The following is a 13,864-nucleotide window of genomic DNA, read 5'->3' on the forward strand; positions in this document are numbered from 1 at the left end:
AGTGATCTGCTCACTGTAGGTCATTTCAGGTCAGGGTTGAGGTACAGCAGCCAGGCAGTGTGGAGAAACTTGCACTACAGACGTCTCTGCTGTAACCTGTTCTGTGGAGGAAAATCAGTCCCCAGGGCTGTGTCTATCTTTCAGCAGCACTAAATTCATAGGACGTACATATTTTTATAATCTATATTGGTGTGACCGGAGTCCCAGGGGAGCCAACTGGGGTCACTCGATTAGGGGGAACTGCAAAGAATGGGGCAGACAATCCCCAAAGCTGGTGGATATTCCAATGCTTAGATTTACCAAACCAGCACAAAACAGCGTATATAATACCTTACTGGTTACCCAAAAGCCATCAACACAGTCCCCTTAAAGTAACCCAGCCTCAGGCCTCCACCCAGACACCCAAGTCAAATATGATGAGGATTACTGAAAATCTTGTTCATCACATAAAAAAGTTCTACCAATCCCAAAGGATCGGACACATTACCTTCCAGGTTAATGAATATTCCAGATCTTGCCCAAATATACGCTTACAGCCAATTCTTATTAACTAAACTAAACTTTATTAAAAAAGAAAAGAGAGAGTGTACTGGGTAAAAGATCAGTATACATACAGACTTGAGCACAATCTTGAGATTCAGATTCATAGCAGAGATGGAGAGCTTTGTAGATGCAAAGAGTTCTTCCCAAAATAGTTCATAGGTTATAGTCCAGTGTTTATATTCAGGGCGGTCCAGTCCAGGATCTCAGTCCTTGTGGCTTAGACTTCCCCTACATGAAGCCTCAAGCAGATCTGAGATCACAGGATCAGGACCCAAGCCATTGTTTATACAGTTTCAGGCCCTCTTGTGACAGCTCGGAGTCCTTTGGCAAACAATAGGCACTCATGGGAACTTTGAATGGACCCATTTCCTAAGTGTAGCAGGTAATTATTCACATAGATTAACATAAGGCAATTGCCTGTTTTTCCACCGTTCGCAGATGATTTGCTATACATTTCAAAGGGAGATGAATACAGCATATCCTATGTTTACAGTTCATTTAAATGTTAAGATGTCCTTTTGATCTCTGAATTAACCGAATACAGCATAGACAGGGACTGTTTGATTACATTGTTGACCACTACCAATATATATGTAAATAAACAAAAACACAAACATTATCTCTGCATATGTCTTTAAGCGTTGAATTTGAGTAATTTATCGTGCAGGATGTGTACCCTTTCCGGTCATACATCATAATTGGACATGTCCTTAATTACACATTTCCACCAGCCTGGCAACATCACACATTTTTATGGCTTGCTTATTATAACCATGTTTGGAGGACACCGCTTATGAAGGGCTTTAAAAAAAATTCCTGCTGTAAGAAAATTGGAGAGTAACTCCTGACCCGTGGTGAGCTCTCACTCAAGTAAGCAATCAAAGGAGCAACTAAAAATAATCAGCCAAATCAATATTATTATTAGCATGACAGTAGCACCTAGATTGTCCAGCTAAGATTGTGGCCAGTCGTGCATGGTTCTGTACATACACCTAATAAGAGACAGACTATAAGCTCTTCAGAGCAGGTACTAAGTAGACAAGATGAAGGTGGGTTGGGAAACTGAGGCAGACAGGTGGCGTGACTTACCTAAGTTCATACAGTGTCAGATGGTCCCCTGAATTCCAATTCAGTGTCCTAACTGCTGGACTACGCTGAATTTCAGTAGAAGAGAGAGTTTAAAGGTTAAGCAAACCTGCAAGAAATTACACAGGGATACTTTAAAACTATTTGCTTAAGTCAGGGACTTGATCTGCTGGAGGTGGCAGGAGGCGTCTCCTGTTAAGATCAGACTTGTAGGGACAATCAGCATACTGCTGTAATCAATCCATTCATTTAAGTTTAATGCCAGGCCAATCACTGCAGTGTCCAAGTGACTAAACAGCACTAGTGACATGTTGCGACCAGAACATGAATGTATCTAGGGTGAAATTCACCCCTGAGCAGAGGGCCAGTACAACGCCCCCATGCACCACTTACATCCTCAAAACAGGGCTTAAGTGGGATTTAAAAAAATGTAGAGGGGCGAATTTTACCCTTAGCAAACACACTCATAACAGCACCCTTTAGTGTGGCCTTTACTTTTACACAGCATCTTTCATCCAAAGATCTCAAAGAATTTTGCAAATATAGGCAAGGTCTTATTATCCTCATTTTACAGATAGGGAAACATGGGCAAGGACTGATGAAGTGACTTACTCAAGTCACACAGCAAACTGATGGCAGAGAACCCAGGCCTCCTGAATCCAAATCCCCTGATTTAAATGCCATAGAACTCCACCTCTGGGAACTATTACAAAGTCGGGTCTTGTCATTTAAACAACAAACAGCATAAAATCAAACATAACTGAACAGATTAGAATCAAATAAGAACCTCTACGTTGCAGATACACTAAATTCACTCAATTAGTTTACCCTGCTCCCTCTTGAAAAGTGTGGCTGTGCACAGGTCACAGGGCATAAAGGGCTAAAGTAAGGGGGGAAGAATTAGGTTAATCTGGGTCTGTTTGGAGAGGGATTTGGATTGCTTGAGTTGATTCAGGAAGCAGCATGCAGTAGAACATGTCACGGGCAACTGAGCTAATGAAACACCTCTGGAGATAGAAAAACATAAGCTAAATTCAGTCTTGGCTTCCTATGGTACATCTACATTCCCCAAGTCCCAGAGCCCGGGTTTGAACATCTACACTGCAGTTAAATACCCCCGTAGCCCAAACCCTGTGAGCCTGAGACAGTTGGTACAGGCCAGCCATGTTGACTTGAGCATCACTCAAAAGCCTGGGAATGTTTGCCAGATGGCAAAAGGCAAACAAAGGGGGAATTTTATATATATAGGCCATATCCTCAGTAGGTGTATCTCCATTGTAGGCAATGGACCTGGCTGAGTTACACCTAGCTCCCATGTTAAAGAATTTTAAAAAGTGTTTTAAACAAAGTAAACAAAACTGATATTAAAATTAAACTATTAAACACCACCGCCCAGTTTCAGACTCAAATGTGTCGTAGCTCTTAAAACAAGGTTCTCCCTTTAACATAAATAGTGTTTCTAAAGAGCAGCTCCTTCTGTCCAACTATTCCTCAAGCAGCTTTTTCATCCAGGGCTTGCATTAATTTTGCAAAAAAGGTCAACCTGAAAGATTTTTATTTATTTAAAACATAAGCTCCCTAAAGGGCTTCTCTTTTTGTTTGTCTTTTCCTTTAAATGTATTAATTTCAGCTCAATCAACTAAGAGGTTACATAACAGTTGTTTATAATTATTGTCACGTCAACCCTGAAACTGATCGCTATAGCTCCGATGTTACATAAAGGCATTTTTTATTAAACTGTGGGAAAGAAAGTCTGAACTTGGAGGGGATTTTTTTTTCTTTTCATTTTTTGCTTTTTTAAAGTTCTGTTGTCTATTATGCAGTGCTTCAGACTTCTTTCTGTGGGATTTTATTCTACACAGTTAATGGGTCTGTTTTCATACAAATACACACTAACAACAATACAGTTTCCATCTCTCTCTCTCTCATGCCTCTCTATTCAATGCAGAACATAGGGCCTTCATCACTGCCTTCCATCTTTGCTGGGCTCCTGCTGAAGAAGTCTTAGCTTCTTCCCATGTAATTTTGATAGCTTTCTATTCTGCTTCTATTGTGCGTTTCCATGTTATCTTGGTCCACCTTATTGCCTCTTCTTCTAGGGTTTCCAGTCCAATATCTAATGTAATTTCCATGGACCCCTTTAAAAACTGAAGTTTGAGAAGATCACTGAAGACAAAAGCAAGTTAGAGAAGCCAGTAATATTAAGACCCTAATTCAGCAGAGCACGCAAGCACAAGAGAACAGTGCATTGCTGAATAAGGATGGTTTGAAGCACGTGGTTAAATGCTTTGATGAATTGGGGTTGCAGGGGCTGTTCCTGGTCCTTTGACGCCAGTGTCAGTGTTACCCATTGCCTTCAATGTGCAGGATCAAGCTTTTAAAAGGGAGTCATTTTATGCTGTCATGGGAAAAGCACAGAAGTTAGAGGTAGAAAATGTGATCATTTTTTGGGGGGGGGGGGGGGAGTGTTTCTATTTTTTGTCAAAATTTCATTTTCATCAGAATTTTTCAGGAAACTAGCAGTGATTTGACCATGAAAGCAAGACCCAGCTCCTCCATCATCCATGCTCTATTTCAGATGACATTTGTTCTCAGCTGGGAGTTTCTTTTCCCTGAGGAATAACATCCACCAAGCCTTCCATCACATTCTTTGTCACCTTGGCAGCAGACCCAAAGCCATCAACCCTTGGACATAGTCCTAATCATATCTCCTAGGACAGGGCACCATATCTCCAAGGCTGGAACGCACTGAAGTTATTAAAATCCAACAAATATTGAGGATCATATCCAACCTTGGTACGAGCCAGTGCTGCCCCCACTGATTCTGCACTGACTAGTTATCCACAATGGGCTCTGCGGTCACAGGTTGGATTTCCTGAGCAATTGCTGGAGTATGCGGCAGAGCCTGGATGAAGAAAGGTCAAAGAAGAGAAGTTCCTACGTACCTGCTTTCCTGCAGAGGGAGGAGCAATTCCTATCCTGATGTTACCAATAAGTGTAGACGTTTAAGCCCTAGGTCAGGGTCTGCTAACTAGAGTTCTACTAACCTTGGGCTCACATTGTAGTGTAGATATACCCTAAGGCAGACAGAGTATAACTGCCGAGTCAAGGTCTTGAATATAGAAAAAGTTTCATATCAAATTTAAATGCATGTTTAGCATATTTGGATTTGTATTGCAAAAGTCCCCTTGCCTACACACCCAAGTGACTTCTTTGGACCCTGAGATCTATCAAGGCAACACACTCTGTTGATCTTTTCTCATCTCAGCAGATGTTCACACTGAGGCACATATATTGGAATGTTGGCTTTCGATTTGTGCAACTTCATTCAGAATCACTGTGCCTTTCCAATTTCAGTGTGAATGTCTTCACAGGGACGTTCTAAGGTTCCTATTTTCAGGGCAGTATGACCAGAAGAGTGTCAAGGCCTCCAGCTCAAATTATAAATCTGTCCAAAACACTTTTATCAGAACCCCGCTATTCCCCAAACAAAACGCATTATGATTCTCACACCATACACTAGTCATGAGGCAAAGTTTTCAAAAGGGAAAGTAAGAGCACAAAATACATAAAAACCCAAGCTGTCCTAACCTACCCCTCCAAAGCTCATCATGGATGTTTACCCTGTACTCTGGAATCTCATTTTCCATTTAGTTTTCTAATCCCAATTTCAGATGCTGAACACAGCAAGGATTGGACTGCTAGCATGCTCATATTTGGCAATCACATCAGACCATGGCAGGAATGGCAAATATGCATGTGGCTGGATAGAATTTTAAACATTTCAATCAAGCTGTTCCAGAAGTCATGTGCCTTGACACCAGTCCCCTAGCCGTGTGGAGAGGCAACTGTTCTAGCATAGCCAGGGCCATGTGGACTTGTCAGAGCAGGCCTACTTTAACTGTAAGGAGTGACAGAGATGGCATAGCTTAAGCCCCCTTCCTCAGGGCTTGTCCCATGGTCAAACTGAAGCTCATAGCTGCAATTGCAAAGAGTCCATCAACTGACATTTTAAACATTGTTCTATTGAGAACAGGCCTGTTTCCAGTGATGTTCCACCAGGAAAACCACATTCAGAAGGAAGCCTTCCCCACAGAACACACGGCAAAAGAATAGCAAGGATCGTACACACATATATGAAAGTCAAATGATGTCAGGTACTTTTTTAGAATACTCCTTACTCAGGCAGTCTCTGCGGTCACTACCTTCCCTCTGAACAGGATGCTGAAAAGAGTCGTTTCGCACCCTATTTAACTACTTCAGACCAAAGTCAGCCCTAATATAAAAGGCTGAAATCCCACTGAGAGTTGCACCCGCTTATAGCTGAGCTGAATTGAGTCTATTGTCCATACTCTTAGGCGTAGATAAAGTAACGACACAAAGCAAGTATATACTCCATAAAACATTAATATTTTAATGAAAAATCTTAGCTTCATGTTTCTATCCAAAGACACTCAAAACTAGGTTTTCCTCCTCCCCCCCCCTTAATTTTGACCTATAAGGGGACCAGTTTGGAGATTTTTTTTTTTTTTTGTATTTTAAAACATTTTTTTTAAAGATTAAACAATCAGGCTAGCAAAAAAGTACCCAATACATACTTTTCTTATATCAAACAAGCTAGTATTTCAGTACAATGTAACTATACAGAATATATACATTACACATATGATCACAAAGCATACACTACAGGCTCAGAACAGATTTGAAAAAACATGATATTCACATTGATTACAAGAACTCTAAAAATGATTGTAACGTTGAAACGGCACTTAGTTTACAAAAAAGTCACAAAAATATATATAGCCACCAAGAACTATGGTTCCTGAAAAATACTAATAGCCAGATAGTATTATATAAAATGTGAAGTGTATTTAAACATCGTATACATTAAAAACAAAACCAAAAAACATTTCTGTTAAGTCAATAAACATGCCAAGTAATCTAGCTGTGACCAGCGTCAACAAGAGAAGCTGTACTGTGTATGAGATGACGACTGGATATACGGCTGGTGACTGGAGACTGGCACAGTTAAAAGGGTTGCACTGTTACTAAAACACACAAAGAAGCCCAATGATAATTTAATTCACATTTTTCCTCCTGCTCTCCCCTCCCCCACCCTTCAAGGGTTCCATCAAAGGCCAGTGCCCAGAGAGTCAAGGCACTGAAACAGCAGGGCAAGGAAGCCATTGAGGACTTTCTTGTAGGCAGGGCTATAGTCAGAATATCAAAAGCATGCATCAGCTAAACAAAATGGTCAGTCGAAATCTCCTCTGGGGACTTTATCAACCCTCAGGAAGACTGTGGTTTCCACACAGGAGGGCAGCCCCAGAAACTTTTTTTTTTTTTTTTTTTTTTAGTGCAACCAGATCTGTAGGTGAGCCCTGTAGGATACTGAATGACTGTCATAGCATGCACTGAGTTAACAAAAACCCAGAGCTTTACCAATGATTGTTGTATTTTTTAAAAAAGTTCACGTTTTATGGTTTATTCCCTCTGAATAATTTGCACCGTGTTCTGCTGGTGACCTCTGATGTGGTTGAGGCATAGTCTGACTCCATATTTGATGGTGAGACCAGTACTTTTTTCTGCCCACAATGAAGTAGGAACAGAAGGTGCTCCCTACATCTGCATATTACCTATGCCAGCCAATCCAGGCAGCGTGCACAAAGCCTCTACCCCTCCAAATTGCATATAAAATGCTACAGGGTATGCCCTGAAAAGACGATGGCAAAATTCTCATGCCCTACAATCTTTGGACTGGAGGGGAAAACCAGCAACCAAGAAGTGACTGAAGCCCACATATAAAAACTTAAAGCCATATCTTAAAAACAATATAATTTTATCCCATAAGGGACCTAGGGACCATAGTTTCATAAAATATATTTTACTGCATTGGCAGCTATTACTTTTTTTAAAAGTTTAAGTTCACACCTTTCAGCCTCGTGAAAACCAGAATCATTTTCAAAGATCTAGTCAACTAAACTCTCAGTATGAGAGACTTGACCACAGTACTTACTAGCCTGACAACTGAACTCAAATTGTAGTGAGAAAGACAAACCAGCAGGGACACAAAAATTTTAACCTGTGAGAATAAAACTGTGTTGCAGAAAACTGACATTCCAATTAGTACTGGGGGAAAGGTTAAGCTCTTCAATGTGAATGTATCCCTACCACTGACATTAATGGGAGCTGTGTGCGCATGCATCAAAAGGAAACTATTTCTTGGCCAAATTGGCCAGCACATAGCTGAAGCAACTGCTTCTCCTCCTTCCCCTCTCTGTGGGGGTGGGGGGGAGCCAGAGGTGACCCTCTCCCCTCCACTTTGAGGCTCTGTCCCACACAATATGTAGGGAATGCAGATCCATGTCCCTGAATCCTGCTCCTTGCCAAACAGAACCATCCATGTTCTGTGGTAGTCAGGGCCCACTTCTCGCATAAGTGGGTGGGGGAAGGAAGGATTTTCCACTTAATGTACAGATCGTCCTCTGTACACCAGAACGTTATGCAAAAGGAAAATGCACTCAAACCACTTTGTGAATACATCTGGAGAATACTCGTCAATTCAACAGTTGCTGCAAGAGGTACTACTGCCTCAGTAAACTGAACCTCCTCTATTTGAAAGAAATTCTAAACAACATACTTTTTAACCAAAATATAACTTAATTCCTTGTATCTATTTTTAGAAAAAGCAGTCCAGGAATCAAACTCCTCTGATAACATCTTTTAAAGAAGCTATGTTTCAGGTTTAATCCCCAGGGTAGTCTAAGGCATGCTGCTTTCAGTTTACTTAGACATTTATTTCAGTTTAGAACCTGGAAATCCAGCAATAGAGCTTGATGTAAAATGTTAGAACATTTTAAATCTCTCCTGTGAGGGACATTATATACTCCCAAGAACTGAGCACTTCCAGAAAGACAGGGAAAAGAGAAATGAAACAAGATTTACATTTCATTTGGACTCCTCTCTATGGAGAAGGGATACATATATTCACAGGAAACAATTACAAATACCAACCAAAGAACAGATTAGAGCTACAATACAGTCCTTGTAGCTACCAAGTTTTAATGTGTTCTCCACAGCATTTCAGACAGCACTTAACCTTCCGACAAAATTTTAAGTCATCTAAAAACCAGTTATTCTAGGTGTATGTATTCTGCATTTGCACATCTCATGATCAGTAAGTTATGTGTTATGACAGATCCTGTCCTGGGTGAAAACCATCTTTTTTTGGCAGAAGGAATAAGTCCATCCACGTGTGATGTGTTAATTCATTGTGCATTATACACACTGGGCCAGTTGTAAAGTCTGAGTTTGTGTGTCTACCTAAGTGCTTTTTAACTTATGACTGACTAAAAATTGTCATGTACAAGGAAGACTTATGCTTTTGTAATAGAGAAAGAGGATCAAGAATTAGAGTTTAGTACCAGATCCTTCTTTTATCCTGAACTACTGGGGGGCGAGGGAAGAAATATTTAACAGGCACTGTCCTGTCTCACTGGATTCTCAATTATAGAAATCAGAAGTGGAAGAGGACTGGTCATCTGATCCAGTCCCTTCAATGGATACTGGCCTATTTCATCGTACAGTATTTTGAAAAAGAAAAAAAAAAAAAAAAAATTTCTGCTCCAAGCCCTTTACAAAAGACCAAGATAGACATATAAGATGAATTGTAGCTGAGACATTTTCTGCAAGATCAGACGGGGAAAAAAAAAAAACTTAGCTTCAGTAATTTGGAAAAAACTGGGAATCTTATTAATGTTTGCTTTTTACAGATTCAGACTAACACGGCTACCCCTCTGATACTTATTAATGTTTGTTTTTTTACATAAACACAGGGTAGGGAAAACTTGTTTAAAGAAACACTAGAAATGTGTAAGTATGTAATCGCTGAAGCCTTTTAAAATATTACCAATGTGCAACAAGCTTGACACTGATTTGCTACCAGCAGATATTTCATAGTTCTACCGATGCATTAGAACTGCTGAAGTCATTGCACACTAATCAATCTTGCTATTTGAGCTCTGCACCATCTCTCCCTCCCTTTTTAAAAAACATTTCTCTATATTTCTCTTTCAATCTAATGTGTGTGAGACAGAGGGACATGAGTTTACCAAGTAGATCTAAAACCAAGAGAGTCTGACACATGCCCTTGGAATACTAAGGTAAGGTAATACTTAATTGAGGGGGCTGTTTAGGGATCTGGGGCAAAATCAGTACTTGGTCCTGCTAGTGAAAGCAGGGGGCTGGACTCGATGACCTTTCAAGGTCCCTTCCAGTTCTAGGAGATGGGATATCTCCATTAAACTCTCAGCATGCTGTGGATTGTGGAGCACAGCTGTTTGTGTATCAAACAGAGTTAATTTCATCAGCAGCCAAAGAATTTATACAATCCCTAATTTAAGTTTCTAAGCTTTACTATAGCCCAAACTGCCTGCAACAAAATGAGAATCACTGCTCTGAAAATCCCATACTCAAAATTTACAACCTTTTCTAAATCTGGAAAAAATGAAATGGCAAATCTTTCACTTTATTGCTTGTTTGAGCTGTGTACGTAGCTGGAGTAACAGCCTTTAATAAACTAACTTGGCAAAGGTTTAAAATGTTTTGGAACAGGAATAACATAACACTGTTATATAGGGTTTTTATAAACAACCCCGTTGGGTTAGAAACTTGGCCTCTAAAAAGAATAAATTGGTTGTTTTGTCCAAAACAGACTAATAAAAACCCCAGAAAGCATACATGCATATGTATAAGCACAAAAGTGTGCAATAATGCACAAAAGAACTTGTTTTTTCCTCTGTAAACTCTCTCTAGCCAGCTTTTGGATATTAGTGATATGTGTGATAGGGGAAAGTGACTAGGACTGCAAGCAGTCTGGCCAAGGTTTAAGAATTTTAGTCTGGGACACTTTTTCTTTTTTTAAAGTTGGTTTCCTTTTCAGAAAGATACAGTGATGACAGATTTGTCAGGCTTGCATGGATTTATACTCTCCTTGACTGTATGTCTCGCCCCATATAAGCAAATCAGGATTGGTTATTTGAATGAGCAGTTTCTAAACGGAGTGGAATATCAGAAGTGGGAGGACCTGGCATGGCATCATCACTCAGTTTGTCAGAACTGTTTCAGAGATTTTTTTTGTAAAGAGACATTTTTTAAAAGGGCGGTACTGTTAAATTTCAGAAATGCTTACAATTTCCAAGAAAAGGGTTCTAGTAAGCAGTCTGAAAAACAGTAAGGACAAAGATAGGACATGCCATATTTTAAGCAGAGGATTAACGCATCTACTCAAAGTTAGTCAAAACTCTGCTCATTAATTAACTTGCGAGCATACATGCTTGTACTGGTCATTTTAAAAGTGTCTTCTGATTCTCTCCCTTTACCAGAGGGTCTGCAGAAGCATTAGAAATGTAATGAGCTGTTTTAATTGTGGAAGAAGGAAGTTGAAGTGATTTCAGTCGATTGCTTCTTCTTTAGAAGTGCATCACAGCTTTTATGATGCTCTGACTTATTGTGCATTCAGTCTTAAACATTTTCACCGAACTGATCATTCAGTCATGAAAAATAATGTAACATCTGTTGCAGTTTTCTGTTTAAAGTGTAGCTTACAAAGTAAAAAGGGAAATCTCCCTCCTTTTGTTTAAAAAAATTAAATTAAAATGTACAGGACCAAACACAGGCACTTTCCAAAGAACAAAAATGAAACCAAACCATGAATTATTCAATAGTAATAGAGGACAGCTCTGATTTCGGGGGGTCATCACTGGTTGCCTCGGCACTGGCATTAGTCTTTGGCTGCTCCGGCATGTCTTCCTCTTTCTCTGCCAACCCACCCAAAGACCCCAAGGGGAAAGTGCTTTCGCAATTCTGAGTCGACGAGACCTGCGAAATGACAGGCATGTGGACAGAGGAGTTGCTTTCAAACCCATGCTCTCCTAGCTCATATTGCCCGAGGGTCTCTTCCTGCTCCTGGTTTAAGTAGTCCGGGACTAGGAAATCACTAGAAGAGGGGCAAAGGACAGAAGAGAATGTTAACCTTTCAAAGAAACATCAGATACAGCTATGCTAACTACTGCATTGCACAGGGAATAAAGAAACTATTATCACAGCATAGGGCTAAAATCTTCACAATGATATGCTTCACTAAGTGTTATAACTCAATTTTTATTTACATGTTTGGAGAAGCTAGACCTGGGATATCAATTTTTCATAGTTTATGCAGCCATATTTCCTCAGGGGTAGCTTCATATCTGGGTTTGAGCCCCTTGAGGATGGGAGTTGATGTTAGTATCACCACCTGGTGCGGAATGCCTCCATGCCAAAAAAGAGAGCGCTGGAGTTTTGTTTTTTTAAGAGCAAACTGAATTTAGTGCAGGTAAATTCAGGTCTATTCAACCTCTGTAGAGGGGCAGGGACTACCAGACAATCATACACAACCTTCCTCTCAAAGGGGAGGGGTCCAAAGTCAAAGGGAATTAAAAGGGATAAAGGAAACAAAAGAGGTAGGGCTGAGGCTTGGGGACAAAGGTATAACATACATATATATATATACATACATACATATATATATATATACATACATACATATATACACACACACATATATATATAAATATATAATAAAGTGTGCTAGCGCAGGACCCAGTGCACAGACCTGCAGATGACACCCACTGCTCCAACAAGTCAAGGTAAAGAAGTTGGATTGAGAGCTCTCTATCCACAGAGCAGATGGAGCACAGGCAGCAGCAATGTAAACCTTGCCTCAAGTTGCCCCGTCAACGTGCCTCAACGACGACACAGGACTATTCGAGATGACAGAGGGTAGCTCAATTTCAGTAGCCCATTCCATCCTTGGCCTCTCTGCTTAACTATCAATAAGGATGCCAACGGTGATGTTTTTTGTGATGCTGACACCTATCCTATTACAGTAAAACCTGCCTTAGAGACAACCTCTGAAGAGGGACCACCTGTCATGAGTGACTACTTGCAGAGGTCATGGAACACCACCACTATCTGGTGTGCAAACTTTAATGAGAGACCACTTCTTACAAGTGACCATTTTTACTAACTCCCATGAGTGATCACTCTTGGCAGGTTTCCCTGTACTAAGAAGTGGACTGAATTTCATTTCCTCCCAAGCCACCTAGTCCTGGATCTTTTGTCACAATAACTAGATAGCTTATTCTCAGAAACTGGGGGCTGAACATGCTCAGAGGAAAGGTCTCACACACACTACCAATATTTCCTGATTTACTCTGTGCGAGCATGATACAAAGTCAACTTTTTTTGCAAATATCCAGCACCAGACATATTCATAACAAAAACCAGTATAGGCACTCTTTGGTTTTTCCATGTAGTCCATTCAAAAGGGAGCAGTTTCCTAGAACAATGATATGAGATTCAATGACCCTTTTCTTTCTGCAGAAGAGGATGCACTTTTCCAAATCTAGGGGAAATCCAAATAGGGGAACAATGGGAAAATGCTCGATGCTAACATGTTAATCTGGATTTTCAAAAATCAAATAATGCCCAGGAAATCACTAAAATGAGTGTGTTTTAATGTATTCAACAACAAAAAAAGAGTGCTTACCACAGCAACCGCATCATCTCGTGGTATATTCATGCTATCTCTGGCACAAGTGGTACCCTCAATGAACTGCACACACCAGAAGGTACTGAACTTTGTACTTTTAAACTATATTTTTGGGGAAAGACAGCTGACAAGCAAACATTTCCTGATTTATGTTCTTTTGGAATTCTTTATACAAGTGGTGTAGAACTAACCACCAAACAAAATGTTGAAACCTTTCATAAGACAAAAAAAAGATGACATCTAGAAAACACCTGATAGATTATTGCTGGGGAATTTTAGTTGCTATGATGCAAAGAATAAACTTACAACAGGTTTACTTCATACTTTTTAAAACAAACAGCCTACTTACATGTACACATCTGCATTACCGTGAATGAAGGAACTTTTGTTTTATTTTTATTTTTTAAAACGCAACTTGCTCTCAGCAGATTAAATATTTAACAGTAATGAAGTCTCCCTCTCTCTAGAGTCCCCCCCATTCACTTTCATTTATTTATCCCTCTATTTAAAAATCTCTTGTTTATAAACACTTATCCCATATCAGTGTGATATTACGGTGTTACTTTGACTCCTCAAGACTCATTTACAGGCCTCTGAAGAGCTCTTATGGTTTTGTATGTTAAGCCGATTCTTTACTGCCTGATT

General features: G+C 40.0%; 1 protein-coding gene across 4 annotated transcripts in view; it reads right to left on the reverse strand.

Moving 5' to 3' along the window:
• Positions 1-9,934: 9,934 nt before the first annotated feature.
• ZBTB44 (zinc finger and BTB domain containing 44) overlaps positions 9,935-13,864 on the reverse strand; it is a 62,062-nt gene continuing 58,132 nt past the window's right edge. For 3 of the 4 annotated variants that reach the window (XM_034754396.1, XM_034754393.1, XM_034754395.1), the window contains one exon: positions 9,935-11,626. In XM_034754396.1, the coding sequence (XP_034610287.1) occupies positions 11,344-11,626 (283 nt within the window). In that variant the 3' untranslated portion in view covers positions 9,935-11,343. The remainder of the gene's footprint in view (positions 11,627-13,864) is intronic. The other variant, XM_034754397.1, reaches the window with a different exon arrangement.

Source organism: Trachemys scripta, chromosome 21 (assembly GCF_013100865.1).
Source record: "Trachemys scripta elegans isolate TJP31775 chromosome 21, CAS_Tse_1.0, whole genome shotgun sequence".
NCBI lineage: Eukaryota > Metazoa > Chordata > Testudines > Emydidae > Trachemys > Trachemys scripta.